We start from the raw sequence: 18,963 nt of genomic DNA, 5'->3' as shown, positions 1-18,963 counted from the left end.
ACACGCGTGACCACCTTGCACACGCAGCAACACATTGCACACGCACACACGCACCTTGCACACGCAGCTGCACGCCTTGCACACGCACGGACACCCCGCCTGCACCCGCAGCCACTTTGCACACGCGTGAACACCCTGCACACACAGGCACACGCCTTGCACACGTGTGACCGCCTTGCACACGCACCCTCCCACCTTGCAAAGACCCCCCCCACCCTCTTGCACACGCGGACACACGCATTGCACACGCATGAACACCCTGCACGCTCACGCACCTCGCACACGCAGACACACAGTGTGCACATGCACACACCCACCTTGCACGCGCAGCTGCACGCCTGGCACACGCGTGACCGCCTTGCACACGCAGCAACACATTGCGCACGCACACACGCGCCTTGCACATGCAGCTGCACGCCTTGCACACGCACACACGCGCCTTGCACACGCACACACGCACCTTGCACACGCAGCTGCATGCCTTGCACACGCACGGACACCCCGCCCGCACCCACAGCCACTTTGCACACGCGTGAACACCCTGTGCACGCAGGCACACGCCTTGCACACGCGTGACAGCCTTGCACACGCACCCCCCCACCTTGCAGAGACCCCCACCCCCCTTGCACATGCATGAACACCCTGCACATGCACACACGCATCTTGCACACGCACACACCCACCTTGCACGTGCAGCTGCACGCCTGGCACACGCACGAGCACCTTGCACACACAGGCAAACACCTTGCACACGCACACGCCCCCTTTGCACACGCAGCTGCACGCCTTGCACATACATAGAGACCTTGCACACGCACACGCCCACCTTGCACACGCGTGACCACCTTGCACACGCAGCAACACATTGCGCACGCACACACGCGCCTTGCACACGCAGCTGCACGCCTTGCACACGCACCCACGCGCCTTGCACAAGCACAAACGCACCTTGCACGCGCAGCTGCACGCCTTGCACACGCACGGACACCCCGCCCGCGCCCGCAGCCACTTTGCACACGCGTGAACACCCTGCACACGCACACACGCCTTGCACACGTGTGACCGCCTTGCACACGCGTGGCCCCTTACACGCCCACCCTGCACCCCCCCCCCGCACCCCCATGAACCCCTTGCACACTCACGCACCTTGCACACGCATGACGGGGGGGGGAGGGGGGTTGCTGGGTGGGGTGCCCGGAGGGGGATGGGTGCTGGGGGGGTGCGGGGGGGGTGGGGGGGTGCTGGGGGGGGGGGGTGCGCCCCTCCCCCCGTTAATCCGCTCCAGCGGCTCCAGCCGGTGCCGGGGATTAACGGGGGGGGGGAGGGGAGGGGGGGGAGGGGGGGGTGGGGGTCACCACATGGCGGCGGGAGGACCCAGGCGTCCGGGGTGCCCCTCCCCCTCCCCCCCCCCCCCGCCCATGGGACCCAGGCGTCCGGGAGGAGGCCCCTCCCCCCCTCCCAGTGCAGCCGGTTCAACTGGTTGAACTGGGAGAAGGGGGGGAGGGGCAGGGCGGGGCCCTGTGACCACACCCTCTGCCCCTCCCCCCTCCCCCCAGGGTGCCCCCACCCACACCCCTCCCCCCACACCCTGCCCGGACGCCGGGGTCCCCTGGGGGGGGGGGGGGGACACACGACACCCTCGGGTGCCAGGCGCGTTCCCAGGGTGCCACCCCCGTGGGGACGGGGACACTGTGGGTGTCACCCCCGTGTCAGCCCCCTGTCCCCTCCCCCCGTCACCCATGTCCCCCCATGTCCCCCATATCCCCACCCCACGTCCCCTCCATGTCCCCACGTCCCCACTCCAGTGTCCCCACCCTGTGCCCCCACGTCCCTCTCATGTCCCCGTGTCCCCTCCGTGTCCCCATCCCTCCCGTGTCCCCCCTGTCCCTCCCCGTGTCCCCTCCGTGTCCCCCCTGTGTCCCCAGCCCATGTCCCCATCCCCGTCCCTTTCATGTCCCCTCCATGTCCCCCCTGTGTCACCCCCATGTCCCCACCGCCATCCCTCCCGTGTCCCCTCCGTGTTCTTCCCCTCCTGGTCCCGTGTCCCCATCCCGTGTCCCCTCCATGTCCCCATCCCTCCCTTGTCCCCACGTCCCCTCCATGTCCCTCCCGTGTCCCCGTGTCCCCACCAATGCTCCCATGTCCCCTCCATGTCCCCATCCCTGTCACTCCCGTGTCCCCATGTCCCTCCCCACGTCCCCTCCACGTCCCCACTGTGTCCCTCCTGTGTCCCCATGTCCCCACTGATGTGACCGTGTCCCCATTCCTCCCGTGTCCCCTCCATGTCCCTCCCCATGTCCCCTCCATGCCACTCCCCATGTCCCCACCCCGTCACTCTCCTGTCCCCATGTCCCTTCCCGTGTCCCCTCCATGTCCCCATCCCATGTCCCCATCCCTGTCACTCCCATGTCCCCATGTCCCTCCCCACGTCCCCACTGTGTCCCTCCTGTGTCCCCATGTCCCCACTGATGTGACCGTGTCCCCATTCCTCCCGTGTCCCCTCCATGTCCCTCCCATGTCCCCAGACCATGTCCCTCCCCATGTCCCCTCCATGTCCCTCCCCATGTCCCCTCCATGCCACTCCCCATGTCCCCACCCCTGTCACTCCCCTGTCCCCATGTCCCTTCCCGTGTCCCCCTCCATGTCCCCATCCCATGTCCCCATCCCTGTCACCCCTGTGTCCCCTCCACGTCCTCATCCCCCCTGTCCCCCTCCATGTCCCCACTGTGTCCCCTCCATGTCCCTCCCGCGTCCCCATCCCTGTCACTCCCACGTCCCCACCGATGCTCCCACGTCCTCTCCGTGTCCCCATCCCTCCTGTGTCCCCCCTGTCCCTCCCCGTGTCCCCTCCGTGTCCCCCTCCGTGTCCCCATCCCTCCCGTGTCCCCTCCGTGTCCCCATCCCCGTCCCTCTCATGTCCCCACGTCCCCACTGATGCTGCCGCGTCCCCTCCTTGTCACCATCCCTCCCACGTCCCTTCCGTGTCCCTCCCGTGCCCCCCTCCCGTGCCCCCTGTCCCCGCCGTGTCCCCGCCGTGTCCCCCCGCCCCGTGTCCCCCCCCGTGTCCCCCCCCCCGTGTCCCGTGTCGGTCCCCGCGTTGCCATGGCCGCTGGCGGAAAATAGGACACGGGGAGGGGCCCGAGGGCGCTGAGCGGGGACACGGGGACACGGACACGGGGGACACGGGGGACACGGGGAGACTGAGCCGGGAAATGGGGGGGACGGGGACATGAGGGACATGGGGACACAGAGGGATGGGGACATGGGGGACGGGGACACAGGGGACACGGAGGGACTAAACAGGGACACGGGGGGACAGGGACATGGGGACACGGGAGGGACACGGGGGACACGGGGGGACTGAGCCAGGAAATGGGGGCAATGGGGACACGGGGGGAGACGGGGGACGGGGACACGGGGGACACGGGGACATGGGAGCATCCGTGGGGACACGGGGGATGGGGACACGGGGACACGGGAGCATCTGTGGGGACACGGGGATGGGGACACAGGGGATGGGGACACGGGGGACACGGGGACATGGGAGCACCTGTGGGGACACGGGGGATGGGGACACGGGGGACACAGGAGCATCCGTGGGGACACGGGGGATGGGGACACGGGGACACGGGGACACAGGGACATGGGAGCATCTGTGGGGACATGGGGGGACACGGGGGATGGGGACACGGGAACATGGGAGCATCTGTGGGGACACGGGGATGGGGACACAGGGACACGGGGACACAGGGACATGGGAGCATCTGTGGGGACATGGGGGGACACGGGGGATGGGGACACGGGGGACACGGGGACATGGGAGCATCTGTGGGGATATGGGGGGACACGGGGGACACAGGAGCACCCCTGGGGACACGGGGGATGGGGACATGGGGACACGGGGACATGGGAGCATCTGTGGGGACACGGGGATGGGGACACAGGGACACGGGGACACAGGGACATGGGAGCATCCGTGGGGACATGGGGGGACACGGGGGACACGGGGACACGGGGGACACGGGGACATGGGAGCACCTGTGGGGACACGGGGGACGGGGACCCGGGGGGGCGCAGGGACCCGGGGAGATGCCCCCAGTGTCCCCAGTGTCCCCAGTGTCAGCCAGGCCTCCCAGTCCCTCCCAGTCCCCTCAGTGTCCCCACAGGGGCTCTGCACCCCCAGTGTCCCCAGTGTCCCCCAGTGCCTCCAGTACCCTCAGTGCCCCCACCGGGGCTCTGCTCCCCAGTCCTCCCAGTATCCCCAGTGTCCCCAGTTCCCCTTAGAGCCCCCAGCTCCTCCCCAGTCCTCCCAGTATCCCCAGTGTCCCCAGTTCCCCTTAGAGCCCCCAGCTCCTCCCCAGTCCATGCAGTGTCCCCAGTATCCCCAGTGCCACCTAGAGCCCCCAGTCCCTCCCCAGTCCTCCCAGTATCCTCACAGGGGCTCTGCTCCCCCAGTATCCCCAGTCGCCCCCAGTCCACCCAGTGTCCCTGGTACCCCAGTGCCCCTAGAGCCCCCAGTCTCTCCCAGTCCCTCCCAGTATCCCCAGTCCCTCCCTGTCCCTCCATAGGGGCTTTGCTCCCCCAGGCCCCCCAGTATCCCCAGTGTCCCCAGTATCCCCAGTGCCCTCCAGTGTCCCTCAGTATTCCCCAGTCCCCCCCAGTATCCCATGTCCCCCAGTCCCCCCAGTGTCCCCAGTCCCCCTCAGTATCCCGTGTCCCCCAGTATCCCCCATATCCCCAGTGTCCCCAGTGTTCCCCAGTGCCCCCCAGTGTCCCCAGTCTACTCAGTGCCCCCCAGTATCCCCCAGTATCCCCTGTGCCCCCAGTGTCCCCAGTAACCCAGTATCCCCAGTACCCCCCAGTGTCCCCCAGTCGCCCCAGTATCCCCTGTGCCCTCAGTATCCCCAGTGTCCCCAGTATCCCCCAGTCCCCCCCAGTGTCCCCAGTGTCCCAGTATCCCCAGTATCCCCCAGTGTCCCCCAGTCCCCCCAGTATTCCCTGTGCCCCCAGTATCCCCAGTATCCCCAGTATCCCCAGTTCCCCCCCAGTGCCCCCAGTGTCCCCAGTCCCCCCCAGTGTCCCCAGTGTCCCAGTACCCCCCAGTGTCCCCCAGTCCCCGCAGTATCCCCTGTGCCCCCAGTATCCCCAGTGTCCCCCAGTACCCCCCAGTGTCCCCTGTGCCCCCAGTGTCCCCAGTGTCCCCCAGTCCCCCCCAGTGCCCCCAGTATCCCCAGTGCCCCCAGTATCCCCAGTATCCCCAGTGTCCCCAGTCCCCCCAGTGTCCCCAGTATTCCCAGTGTCCCCCAGTCCCCCCAGTGCCCCCAGTATCCCCAGTGTCCCCCAGTCCCCCCAGTCCCCCCAGTGCCCCCAGTATCCCCAGTGTCCCCCAGTCCCCCCCAGTCCCCCCCAGTATCCCCAGTGTCCCCCAGTCCCCCCCAGTATCCCCAGTGCCCCCAGTATCCCCAGTCCCCCCCAGTGCCCCCAGCCCCGCCCCTTCCCGCGGGGGGGAGGGGGGGGAGGGGTGAGGGTAGGCGAGCAGGAGGGGGCGGGGCGCACCTGCGGTCACGTGCCTCGGCCCCGCCCCCTGCCCGCTCCCCTCCCCTCCCCGCACCTGGCGCTCGCGCCACGCTCCCGCCCGGGGCCGCGCCCGCCGCCGAACCCACCCGAACCCGCTCCGAGGCCCCCCGAGCCCACCCGAGCGCGTTCCGAGCCCGCCCGAAGCCCCCCGAACCCTGGCCGAGCCCACCCGAAGCCCCGCCGAGCCCACCCGAAGCGCACCCGAACGGCTCCGAGCCTGCCCGAAGCCGGCCGAACGCAGCCGAACCGGGCCGGGCCGGGCCCCGTCACCGGCCGGTGCGGCCGCCGCTGCCCCGGGGATGGTGGCGGCTCCTCCCGCCGCGGCCGCGGCCATGCGCCGGGGTTTCCTGGTGCCCGAGATCCGCCCGCTCGACCAGTACGACGGGGCGAGGGCTCGGAGCGCCGCCAGCCTCGCCTGGGCCATCGCCACCGGCTACGGAGGCGCGGGTAGGCCCCGGCACCGGGGCGGGGGGGGGGGGGGCGGTGTCCGGTACCGGGGGCTGCGCGGTGCATCGGGGACGGGGATGTGCTGGGGGTCGCCGTGCCCCGGGGGGTGTTACCGTGTACCGGGGGGGGGGGTGTCCGGTACCGGGGGGGTTACGGTGCACCGGGGGGGGGGGGGGGATGCCCGGTACCGGGGGAGGGCGGGGTACAGCCGGTACCGGGGGGTTACGGTGCAGCGGGGGGATGGAGGGGGGGCTCGGTACCGGGAGGATGCGGTGCACCGGGGCGGGGGGGATGCCCGGTACCGGTACCGGGGGGGGGATGGAGGGGGTGCCCGGTACCGGTACCGGGGGGGGAGGGAGGGGGTGCCCGGTCCGGGGAGGGGGAGGGGGGGGGATGGAGGGGGGTGCCCGGTCCCGGGGGTTCCGGTACCCGGGGGGGCTGCGGGGCCGGTCCCGGTGCCGGGAGGTTCCCGGTCCCGGGGGGGTCCTCGCCCCCCACCCGCTCCCGCCCCGCTCGGTGCTTTTGTTGCAATCCGGGGGGTCGAGGGGGGGGGGGGGGGGGGGCTGTGGGGGTGTGACGTCGTGGGAGTGACGTCGCGGCGTGACGTCACAGGGCGGGAACCCCTGCGGCGCCGCCTCTTGCGGTGTTGGGGGGGGGGGGGGGAGGGAGGGGTCGTGTCGTGTCCCGTCCCCCCCCCCCCCCCGCCTCGGGGGTGTTGGGGGGACCCCCCGTGTCGTGTGTCCCCCCCCCCGCGGGGTTTTGGGGTGACCCCCATTCCCCTCCCCCCGCAGAGGGGACCCCCCTGTGCCCCCCCCAGGGTGCTGCAGGGGACCCGCCCTGTGGCCCCCCCCGAAGTTTTGGGGGGAACCCCCCATCTGCCCCCCCTCCCAAGGAGAGAGACACCCCCCCCCCTTTACCCCCCGCAGTGTCGGGGGGATCCCCCCCCATGTGCCCCCCCCAGAGGGGCTCCCCCATTCCCCCCCCCCGGGTTTTGGGGACCCCCCCGGTGCCCCCCCCCAGGGGGGATCCCCCCTTCCCCCGGGTTTCGGGGGGTTCTCCCCGTGCCCCCCCCCCCCCCCCCCAGTGCCCAGCACCTCCCCGCCCCCCCCCGGTCAAAGTCCCCCCCCCTTCCCCCCCCCCGCACCCTTTGGCCCGGGGGAGGGGCCGCGGCCGTGGGGAGGGGCCGGCACCCGAGGAGGGGGGGGGGGGAGCACCTGGGTGCTGCGCTGGGGGGGGGGGGCACCCACGCTGGGGACCCCCGTGGGCGGGTCGGTGTGGGGGGGGCTGAGGTGCCCCCTCCCCCGTGGGGACCCAGCACCCACGGGGTGCGGGAGGGGTGCTGGGGGTGAGCCCCCCACCCGTGGGTGCAGGATGGGTGCTGGGGGTTGGGTGTGGGTGCTGGGTGGGTGCTGTGGGTGCAGGATGGGTGCTGGGGGGTGAGCCCCCCACCCGTGGGTGCAGGATGGGTGCTGGGGGTGAGCCCCCCACCCGTGGGTGCTGGGTGGGTGCCGTGGGTGCAGGATGGGTGCTGGGGGGTGAGCCCCCCACCCGTGGGTGCTGGGTGGGTGCCGTGGGTGCAGGATGGGTGCTGGGGGTGAGCCCCCCACCTGTGGGTGCTGAGTGGGTGCTGTGGGTGCAGGATGGGTGCTGGGGGTTGGGTGTGGGTGCCGTGGGTGCAGGATGGGTGCTGGGGGTGAGCCCCCCACCTGTGGGTGCAGGATGGGTGCCGTGGGTGGAGGATGGGTGCTGGGGGGTGAGCCCCCCACCCGTGGGTGCAGGATGGGTGCTGGGGGTTGGGTGTGGGTGCTGGGCGGGTGCTGTGGGTGCAGGATGGGTGCTGTGGGTGCAGGATGGGTGCCGTGGGTTGGGTGTGGGTGCTGGGCGGGTGCCGTGGGTGCAGGATGGGTGCAGGATGGGTGCCGTGGGTGCCATGGGTGCTGGGTGGCAGTAGCGGGCCAGGACCCGTTGGGTGCCCGGGGCGGGGGCGGGGGCGCGTTCCCACGCCGGGTGGGGCGGGCGTGGGTGTGGGCACCCGCCAGGGGCCCCAGGCTGGGTGCCAGGGGTCCGCCCGCACCCACGGCCCCACCTGCCCGTGGGGTGGTGGCCCTGCCCCTCCCGCAATGTGCCCCCCACCCCGGCCACCCCTCCGGGGAGGGACCCAGGCGTCCGGGTGCCCCTCCCACCCATCTCTGTGGGTCTGTGGTCACGGTGGGTCTCGTGGTGGACCATGTGGTGGTCCCATGGCCGCTGTGGGGCTGCGGCCATGGGTCCATGGTGGGTCCGTGGCTGTTGGGGGTCTCCGTGGCTGTGGGTCCATGGTTGGATCCGTGGTCATCAGTTCATGGTGGGGCTTGGTGGGTCCATGGTGGGTCCATGGCCATTGGGGGTCTCCATGGCCGTGGGTCCATGGTTGGATCCGTGATCATCAGTTCATGGTGGGGCTTTGTGGGTCCATGGCTGTTGAGGGTCTCCGTGGCCATTGGGGGTCTCCATGGCTGTGGGTCCGTGGTTGGATCCGTGGTCATCAGTTCATGGTGGGGCATTGTCAGTCCATGGTGGGTCCGTGGCCATTGAGGGTCTCCATGGCCATTGGGGGTCTCCATGGTTGTGGGTCCGTGGTTGGATCCGTGGTCATCAGTTCATGGTGGGGCTTGGTGGGTCCATGGTGGGTCCGTGGCTGTTGAGGGTCTCCATGGCTGTGGGTCCATGGCTGGATCCATGGTCATCAGTTCATGGTGGGGCTTTGTGAGTCCATGGTGGGTCCATGGCTGTTGAGGGTCTCCGTGGCCATTGGGGGTCTCCATGGTTGTGGGTCCGTGGTTGGATCCGTGGTCATCAGTTCATGGTGGGGCTTGGTGGGTCCATGGTGGGTCCATGGCCATTGGGGGTCTCCATGGCTGTGGGCCCATGGTTGGAACCATGGTCATCAGTTCATGGTGGGGCTTGGTGGGTCCATGGCTGTTGAGGGTCTCCGTGGCCATTGGGGGTCTCCATGGCTATGGGTCCGTGGTTGGATCCGTGGTCATCAGTTCATGGTGGGGCTTGGTGGGTCCATGGCCATTGAGGGTCTCCATGGCCATTGGGGGTCTCCATGGTTGTGGGTCCGTGGTTGGATCCGTGGTCATCAGTTTATGGTGGGGCTTTGTGGGTTTGTGGTGGGTCTGTGGCCATTGGGGGTCTCCATGGCCATGGGTCCATGGTTGGAACTATGGTCATCAGTTCATGGTGGGGCTTGGTGGGTCCATGGTGGGTCCGTGGCTGTTGAGGGTCTCCATGGCCATGGGTCCATGGCTGGATCCGTGGTCATCAGTTCATGGTGGGCCTTTGTGGGTCCATGGTGGGTCCGTGGCCATTGGGGGTCTCCATGGCCGTGGGCCCATGGTTGGATCCGTGGTCATCAGTTCATGGTGGGGCTTTGTGAGTCCATGGTGGGTCCGTGGCCATTGGGGGTCTCCATGGCCGTGGGCCCATGGTTGGATCTGTGGTCATCAGTTCATGGTGGGTCCATAGTGGGTCTGTGGCCGTTGAGGGTCTCCATGGCCTTGGGTCCATGGTTGGATCCGTGGTCATTGGCCCCTGGTGGGGCCTTGGCTGTCGGTCCATGGCTCTGGTTGGTTGGGGCCACTGCAGGTGGTTCTCCCCATGGTTGTGGTGGGGTCTGGGGGGGGGTGTCTGTGGTTGCTGTGGGGCTGCAGCTGTGGGTCCACGGTGTCTCCGTGGTCGTTGGGGGTCATGGTCATGGCCATGGGTCTGTGGATAGATCTATGGCTCTTGGTGCATGGTGGCACTGGGGTCTCCAGTCATGGTCATGGTCATGGATCTGTGGCTGGATCCGTGGCCATGGGGCCATGACTGTGGTGGAGTCTGTGGGGGGTCCGTGGTCGCCGTGGGGCTGCAGCCATGGCTCCGTGATGGGTCTGTGGCCACTGGGTTCTCCATAGGTGTGGGTCCATGGCTGGATCCATCATTTTGGGTTCCTGGTGGGACCTTGACCCTGGTCAGTGGCAGTGGTGGGACCATTGCAGGGGGTTCTCCCCATGGCTGTGGGTCCGTGGCTGGTCGGGGCCTACGTGGTCTCAATGTCAGGGGTCTACATAGGTCCATGGCTGGATTCATGGTGGTTGGTTCACGATGGGACCTTGACCATGGGTCCGTGGCCATGGGTGTCTCCATGGCTGTGGGTCCATGTCTGGATCTACGGTCATTGGTTGGTGGTGGGGCCTCGACCGTGGGTCTGTGGCTGTTGGGGTCTTCGTGGCCATGGGTCTGTGGCTGAATCCATGGCCTTGGCTGGAGGTCTGTGATGGGTCTGTGGCCAGCATGGGTCCATGGTCATGGGTCCCCATGGGCCATGGGTCCACGCGAGGTCTGTGATGGATCCCTGGTGGGCCTGTGGCCGTGGGTCCTTGGCCATGGCCTTTGAGTCCGTGGTACGCCTGTGGTGGTGGTCGTGGGCCTGTGGTGGTCCATGGCTATGGGCCCATGGGTGACTTCAAGGCCGTGATGGGTCTGTGACCCCAGCTGTGGGTCTGTGGTGGGTCTGGGGGGGGGTTGAAGGCAATGGGGGGGCTGGGGCTGTGGCTGTAGGTCCATGGTGAGTCTGTGGTCATGGCTGTGGGTCTGTGGTGGGTCCATGGGGGGGTTCAAGGCTTTGTCTATGGGTCTGTGGTGGGTCCGTGGTTCTGGTCGTGGACCTGTGGTGGATCTGTCGCCGTGGCATGGGTCTGTGGTGGGTTCGAGGCGATGATGGGTCCGTGGTAGGTCTATGGCCATTGCCATGGGTCCGTGGTAGATCCATGGTTTGGGTCCATGGATGGGGTCAAGGTCACCATGGGCCTGTGGCCAAAGGGCCGTGGTAGTGGCCATGGGTCTGTGATGGACACGCAGGTGGATTCAAGACAGCGAGGGGTCTGTGGACATGGACGTGGGTCTGTGGTGGTTCCATGACTGGGTTCAAGGCAACTCTGGGTCCATGGCTGGTCTGTGGTGGTGGCCATGGGCCTGCAGTGGGTCTATGGATGGGTCCAAAGCAACACAAGGTCTGTAGCCATGGCCGTGGCTCTGTGGTGGGTATGTAGACATGGGTTTATGGGTGATTTCAAGCCCATAATTTGTCCATGGCCCCAGCCACGGTCCCATGGTGGGTCTGTAGTGGGTCCACAGGTGGGTCCAAGGCAAGAAGGGCTCTGTGGTGGGTACGTAGCCATGGGTCCATGGGTGATTTCAAGGCCACAATGAGTCCATGGCCCCATGGTGGGTCTGTGGTGGGTCCACAGGTGGGTTCAAGGCCACAAGGGCTCTGTGGTGGGTACGTAGCCATGGGTCCATGGCTGATTTCAAGGCCATAATGAGTCCATAGGTCCATATATGGGTCCCCAGGGGGGTTCAAGGCCACAAGGGCTCTGTGGTGGGTACGTAGCCATGGGTCCACGGCTGATTTCAAGGCCACAATGAGTCCATGGCCCCATGGTGGGTCCATAGATGGGCCCAAGGCCACGAGAGCTCTGTGGTGGGTACGTAGCCATGGGTCCATGGCTGATTTCAAGGCCACAATGAGTCCATGGCCCCATGGTGGGTCTGTGGTGGGTCCATAGGTGGGTCCAAGGCAAGAAGGGCTCTGTGGTGGGTACGTAGCCATGGGTCCATGGCTGATTTCAAGGCCACAATGAGTCCATGGCTCCATGGTGGGTCTGTGGTGGGTCCATAGGTGGTTCCAAGGCCACAAGGGCTCTGTGGTGGGTACGTAGCCATGGGTCCATGGCTGATTTCAAGGCCACGATTTGTCCGTGGCCCCATGGTGGGTCTGTGGTGGGTCCATAGGTGGTTGCAAGGCCACAAGGGCTCTGTGGTGGGTACGTAGCCATGGGTCCACGGCTGATTTCAAGGCCACAATTTGTCCATGGTCCTGTGGTGGGTCTGTGATGGTGGCCGTGGGTCTGCGGTGGGTCCATGGATTGGTCGAAGGCAATGAGGGGTGTGTAGCCGTGGCCATGGGTCTCTGTTGGGTACGTAGCAATGGGTCCATGGGTGATTTCAAGCCCACAATTTGCCCATGGCCGCATGGTGGGTCTGTGGTGGGTCCATAGGCGGGTCCAAAGCAACGAGGTGTCTGTGGTGGGTACGGAGCCATGGGTCGGTGGGTGATTTCAAGGCCCCAATTTGTCTGTGGTGGTGGCCATGGGTCTGTGGTGGGTCCACAGATGGGTCCAAGGCAACAGGGGTCTGTAGCCATGGCCATGGGTCTGTGGTGGGTACGTAGCCATGGGTCCATGGCTGATTTCAAGGCCATAATGAGTCCATAGGTCCATACGTGGGTCCACAGGGGGGTTCAAGGTCACAAGGGCTCTGTGGTGGGTACGTAGCCATGGGTCCATGGTTGATTTCAAGGCCACAATGAGTCCATGGCCCCATGGTGGGTCTGTGGTGGGTCCATAGGTGGTTCCAAGGCCACGAGGGCTCTGTGGTGGGTACGTAGCCATGGGTCCATGGCTGATTTCAAGGCCACAATGAGTCCATGGCCCCATGGTGGGTCCATAGATGGGCCCAAGGCAACGAGAGCTCTGTGGTGGGTACGTAGCCATGGGTCCATGGCTGATTTCAAGGCCACAATGAGTCCATGGGTCCATAGGTGGGTCCATAGGTGGTTCCAAGGCCACGAGAGCTCTGTGGTGGGTACGTAGCCATGGGTCCATGGCTGATTTCAAGGCCATAATGAGTCCATAGGTCCATACATGGTTCCACAGGGGGGTTCAAGGCCACAAGGGCTCTGTGGTGGGTACGTAGCCATGGGTCCACGGCTGATTTCAAGGCCACAATGAGTCCATGGGTCCATAGGTGGTTCCAAGGCCACGAGAGCTCTGTGGTGGGTACGTAGCCATGGGTCCACGGCTGATTTCAAGGCCACAATGAGTCCATGGCCCCATGGTGGGTCCATAGATGGGCCCAAGGCCACGAGAGCTCTGTGGTGGGTACGTAGCCATGGGTCCATGGCTGATTTCAAGGCCACAATGAGTCCATGGCCCCATGGTGGGTCCATAGATGGGCCCAAGGCCACGACAGCTCTGTGGTGGGTACGTAGCCATGGGTCCATGGCTGATTTCAAGGCCACAATGAGTCCATGGCCCCATGGTGGGTACATAGGTGGTTCCAAGGCCACAAGGGCTCTGTGGTGGGTACGTAGCCATGGGTCCACGGCTGATTTCAAGGCAACGACGGGCGGGCGACGGATCTGGGTGCCACCACCCCTCACCCGTGTCCCTCCTCCTCCCTCTCCCCCCCGCAGGCAACGTGCCCGAGGAGCTCCGCGACCCCTTCTACACCGACCAGTACGAGCAGGAGCACATCAAGCCCCCCGTCACCCGGCTCCTGGTGGCCTCCGACATCTACTGCCGGGCCTGGCGTCACGCGCTGGGTCCCCCCGAGCCCCCCGCCGCCCCCCCGGCCGATAACGGGGCGCTGCTGGCCCTGCTGGCGCGGCGGGGGCTGCCCCCCACCTTCCAGGACGTCCCCGTCCGCGAGGCCGACCTCCAGCACAAGCCCATCAAGATGGTGGGGGGAACTGGGGGATACTGGGGAGGGAGGGGGGGGGGGGACTGGGAAGGGAGTGGGAGGCACTGGGAGGGAGGGAAGGGGGCTGGGGGGGGAGTGGGAGGCACTGGGAGCGCTGGGCAAGGCATGTGAAGGCACTGGGAGCGCTGGGCAGGCAGCAGGGGGGCACTGGGGGATACTGGGAAGGGAGTGGGAGGCACTGGGAGCACTGGGAAAGGCATGTGAAGGCACTGGGCAGGCAGCAGGGGTCACTGGGGGATACTGGGCAGGCAGCAGGAGGGCACTGGGAGCGCTGGGCAGGCAGTAGGGTGTCACTGGGGGGAACTGGGAAGGGAACGTGAGGCACTGGGAGCACTGGGCAAGGCATGTGAAGGCACTGGGCAGGCAGTGGGGGGGCACTGGGGGGAACTGGGAAGGGAGTGGGAGGCACTGGGAGGGACTGGGGAGGGAGGGAGGGGGGCTGGGGGGGGAGTGGGAGGCACTGGGAGCGCTGGGCAAGGCATGTGAAGGCACTGGGAGCGCTGGGCAGGCAGCAGGGGGGCACTGGGGGAAACTGGGAAGGGAGTGGGAGGCACTGGGAGCGCTGGGCAAGGCATGTGAAGGCACTGGGAGCGCTGGGCAGGCAGCAGGGGGGCACTGGGGGATACTGGGAAGGGAGTGGGAGGCACTGGGAGCACTGGGAAAGGTATGTGAAGGCACTGGGAGCACTGGGCAGGCAGCAGGGGTCACTGGGGGATACTGGGCAGGCAGCAGGAGGGCACTGGGAGCACTGGGCAAGGCATGTGAAGGCACTGGGAGGCACTGGGCAGGCAGTGGAGGGGCACTGGGGGGAACTGGGAAGGGAGTGGGAGGCACTGGGAGGGACTGGGGAGGGAGGGAGGGGGGCTGGGGGGGGAGTGGGAGGCACTGGGAGCACTGGGCAAGGCATGTGAAGGCACTGGGAGCACTGGGCAGGCAGCAGGGGGGCACTGGGGGAAACTGGGAAGGGAGTGGGAAGCACTGGGAGCACTGGGAAAGGCACCAGGCAGGCAGTGGGGGGGCACTGGGGGATACTGGGAAGGGAGTGGGAGGCACTGGGCAGGCAGTGGGGGGGCACTGGGGGGAACTGGGAAGGGAGTGTGAGGCACTGGGAGGGACTGGGGAGGGAGGGAGGGGGCACTGGGGCGGGAGTGGGAGGCACTGGGAGCACTGGGCAAGGCATGTGAAGGCACTGGGAGCACTGGGCAGGCAGCAGGGGTCACGGGGGGATACTGGGAAGGCAGTGGGAGGCGCTGGGAGGGACTGGGGAGGGAGGGAGGGGGGCTGGGGAGGGAGCGTGAGGCACTGGGAATACTGGGCAGGCAGTGGGGGGGCACTGGGGGATACTGGGAAGGGAGTGGGAGGCACTGGGAGCACTGGGCAGGCAGTGGGGGGGCACTGGGGGATACTGGGAAGGGAGTGGGAGGCACTGGGAGCACTGGGCAAGGCATGTGAAGGCACTGGGAGCGCTGGGCAGGCAGCAGGGGGTCACTGGGGGGAACTGGGGAGGGACTGGGAAGCACTGGGCATGCAGTGGGGGGGTACTGGGCAAGGTGTGTGGGAGCACTGGGAGCACTGGGCAAGAATACTGGGAGCACTGGGGAGGGAGCTAGGGCACTGGGGGGAACTGGGAAGGGAGTGCAAGACACTGGGAAGCACTGGGGAGGCACTGGGAGCACTGGGCAAGGCATGTGAAGGCACTGGGAGCACTGGGCAGGAATACTGGGAGCACTGGGGAGGGAGCTAGGGCACTGGGGGGAACTGGGAAGGGAGTGGGAGGCACTGGGAGCACTGGGCAGGAATACTGGGAGCACTGGGGAGGGAGCTACGGCACTGGGGGGAACTGGGAAGGGAGTGCAAGACACTGGGAAGCACTGGGCAGGCAGGAGGAGGGCACTGGGGGGAACTGGGAAGGGAGTGGGAGGCACTGGGAGGGACTGGGGAGGGAGGGAGGGAGGGGGGCTGGGGGGGGGAGTGGGAGGCACTGGGAGCACTGGGCAGGAATACTGGGAGCACTGGGGAGGGAGCTACGGCACTGGGGGGAACTGGGAAGGGAGTGCAAGACACTGGGAAGCACTGGGCAGGCAGGAGGAGGGCACTGGGGGGAACTGGGAAAGGAGCGTGAGGCACTGGGGGGAACTGGGAAGGGAGTGGGAGGCGCTGGGGGGGGCACTGGGGAGCAAGCAGAGAGCACTGGGAGCACTGGGCAGGCACAGGGGGGAACTGGAAGGGAGTGGGAGCACTGGGAGCACTGGGCAGGCAGGGGGGGGGGGCACTGGGGAGGGAGAGAGGGGCACCGGGGGGAACTGGGAGCACTGGGAGCACTGGGCCCCCCCCCCCCCCCCCCCCCCCCCCCCCCAGCCTCTCAGCGCCGGGGCCTCGTTAATTGGCTCGGCCGATCCCATTAACCCTGCCCGCACGGGGGGGCACTGGGGGGCACTGGGGGGCACTGGGAGGCACTGGGAGGCACTGGGGGGCCAGGCCGGGCCCATGGCGGGGGGACGACCCCATTTGGGGGTGCCCCGGCTCTGCCTGGGTTTTGGGGTCCCCCATCCCCCCCCCATTTAGGGCCCCCCCATCTCTGCCCCCTTTTGGGGTCCCCCCATAACTGTGCCCACTTTTGGGGTCCCCCCTTGCTCCCCCTTTTGGGGATCCCCCCACCTTTGCCTGCATTGGGGGGTGCCCCCCATCTCCCCCCGCTTTGGGGGTGCCCCCCCATCTCCCCCCAGTTTGGGGGTGCCCCCCATCTCCCCCTATTTTGGGGGTGCCCCATCTCCCCCCAGTTTGGGGGTCCCCCCACCTTTGCCTGCATTTGGGGTGCCCCCCATCTCCCCCTATTTTGGGGGTGCCCCCATCTCCCCCCATTTTAGGGGTGCCCCATCTCTCTCCACTTTGGGGGTGCCCCCCAACTCCCCCTATTTTGGGGGTGCCCCCCATCTCTGCCCACTTTGGGGGTGCCCCATCTCCCCCCAGTTTGGGGGGTCCCCCCCACCTTTGCCTGCATTTGGGGGGTGCCCCCCATCTCCCCCCGCTTTGGGGGTGCCCCCCATCTCCCCCTATTTTGGGGGTGCCCCATCTCCCCCCACTTTAGGGGTGCCCCCCATCTCCCCCTATTTTGGGGGTGCCCCATCTCCCCCCAGTTTGGGGGTCCCCCCCACCTTTGCCTGCATTTGGGGGGTGCCCCCCATCTCCCCCCCGCTTTGGGGGTGCCCCCCATCTCCCCCTATTTTGGGGGTGCCCCATCTCCCCCCACTTTAGGGGTGCCCCCATCTCCCCCTATTTTGGGGGTGCCCCATCTCCCCCCAGTTTGGGGGTCCCCCCTACCTTTGCCTGCATTTGGGGTGCCCCCCCAACTCCCCCCATTTTGGGGGGTGCCCCCAACTCCCTCCACTTTGGAGGTGCCCCATCTTCCTCCACTTTGGGGTGCCCCCCATCTCTGCCCACTTTGGGGGTGCTCCCCATCTCCCCCCAGTTTGGGGGTCCCCCCACCTTTGCCTGCATTTGGGGTGCCCCCCATCTCCCCCCACTTTGGGGGTGCCCCATCTCCCCCCACTTTGGGGGTGCCCCCCTCTCCCCCATTTTGGGGGTGCCCCCATCTCCCCCACTTTGGGGGTTGCCCCCCCATACCCACCTTAGGGCTCCCCCCACCTTTGCCTGCCTTTGTGGGGGGTGTCGTCGTGTCCCCCCCCCCCCCCGAGCAGCCCCGGGGGTACCCCCCAACCCCCTGCACCCCCAAATCCCCCCCCCCGCACCCCCCAATCCCCCCCTCACCCCCCCCCCCCCCCCCCAGGGCGCCCACCTCGCCCTCATCGACTCCCTGATGGCGGCCTTCGTCACCGAAGCCACCCGGGGCCTGGGACCCCCCCCGGGTGCCCCCCCCCGGCCCCAACTCCTGGGAGCAGAAGATCCTTTGCTGGCTGGATACGGTACGCACCCCATTTTTTTTGGGGGGGGGGGGGGTGGTTTTGGGGGGGGGGGGGGCACCCCCAAATTTACTCACACCCCCCCCCCCCATTATAGGTGAACCGCAAGCTGCAGGAGAGCACGGAGAGGGAGGGGGGACCCCGACCCGCGGCCCCCCCCAGACGGCCCCGCGGCCCCCCCAGCATGCGGGCACAAGGTTGGTATTAATTAACAAAGGGGGGGGGCATTAATTGGGGGGGGGGGCATTAATTATTTAGGGGCGTCATTAATTATTTGGGGGGGGGGGGGATTTTAAAGGGGGGCACCCCGAGGCTCGCCGCTGCTGCACCCGAAGTGGCTTTGCGCCCCCCCCCCCCCCCAATCTTTCTGCTTTACCCCTGGTCTCGGGGACCCCCCCATGGTGTCGGGGACCCCCCCATGGTGTCGAGCCCCCTTTCCTGGTTTTGGGGACCCCCCCCTCGGTTTTGGGGACCCCCCCCCCCCCCGCCTCTCATGCGCCTCTTCTGTGTCTCCTCGGCTTCAGTGTCCCACCCGGTGGTACTGGAAGTTGGTTCCTGTAAGTGGGTGCTTTTCTTTACCCCCCCCCCACTCGTGACCCCCCCCCCCCCGCACCCCAAAATCCCCCCCCCCCAGCACCCCAAAACTCCCCCCTCCCTGCTTGACCCCCCCCCAAAATCCGTGGGGTGCTGCTGCCCCCCCCCCCCAGCTCGCTGGGCATGGTCCCCCCCCCCCCCCCCTTTGCTTCTCGCTGGAGGAAGGATGCTGGAGGGTGCCCCCCCCCCCAAAAAAAAGGGGGGGCTGATGGTGGGCCCCCCCAAAATAGGGTGTGGGGGGGGCCACGACTGTGGAGACCCCCCCCCCAAAATTTGGGTGTGGAGGGGACTGCCTGTGGAGCCCCCCCAAAATTGGGGGGGGGGGGGGATTTCCTACAGACCCCCCTAAATTTTGGGTATGGGGGGGGCACTCCTGCACCCCCCCCCCCAAATTTGAGGGGGGGGGAATTGCCTGTGGAGGCCCCCCCCAAAAAAATTGGGGGGGGCACGGCCTGTGGAGCCCCCCCCCCGTGCAGATATGGGGGGTACTGCTTGTAAAGCCTGTCCCCCCCCCCAAATTTGGGGGGGGGGGGTATTTCTGACAGAGCCCCCCCCCAATTTGGATATGGGGGGGTAATTCTGCAGAGCCCCCCCAAAATTTTGGGGGGGGGGAATTTCCTAGAGAGCCCCCCCGAAATTTAGGGGGGGGGGGGCGATTTCCTACAGGGCCCCCCCCCAATTTTTTGGGGGGGGGTCCTACAGGGCCCCCCATAAATTTGGGGGGGGGGCATTGCCTGTAGAGCCCCCCCCAAACTGATATGGGGGAACTCCTGCAGCCCCCCCCCCCAAAAAAAATTTGGGGGGGGGTGGCGTGTGCCAGCCCCCCCCCCCGCCCCCAAATGGGGGGGTATGGGGG

General features: G+C 67.5%; 1 protein-coding gene across 1 annotated transcript; it reads left to right on the top strand.

The window, feature by feature from the left end:
- Positions 1 to 5,595: 5,595 nt before the first annotated feature.
- On the top strand, positions 5,596 to 18,070 carry LOC142403434 (calmodulin-regulated spectrin-associated protein 3-like; the record flags this gene model as incomplete). Its single annotated transcript, XM_075489677.1, has 5 exons — positions 5,596 to 6,024; positions 13,307 to 13,572; positions 17,381 to 17,516; positions 17,611 to 17,710; positions 18,038 to 18,070. Coding segments are annotated over exons 1-5 (683 nt in total), but the record flags the coding sequence as incomplete, so codon positions are not given.
- Between the last annotated feature and the right edge of the window lie 893 nt (positions 18,071 to 18,963).

This window comes from Mycteria americana, unplaced genomic scaffold (genome assembly GCF_035582795.1).
Source record: "Mycteria americana isolate JAX WOST 10 ecotype Jacksonville Zoo and Gardens unplaced genomic scaffold, USCA_MyAme_1.0 Scaffold_266, whole genome shotgun sequence".
In the NCBI taxonomy this organism is placed as follows: Eukaryota; Metazoa; Chordata; class Aves; order Ciconiiformes; family Ciconiidae; genus Mycteria; species Mycteria americana.
The sequence above is the reverse complement of the archived record's forward strand: the minus strand, read 5'-3'. Positions and strand labels throughout refer to the sequence as shown.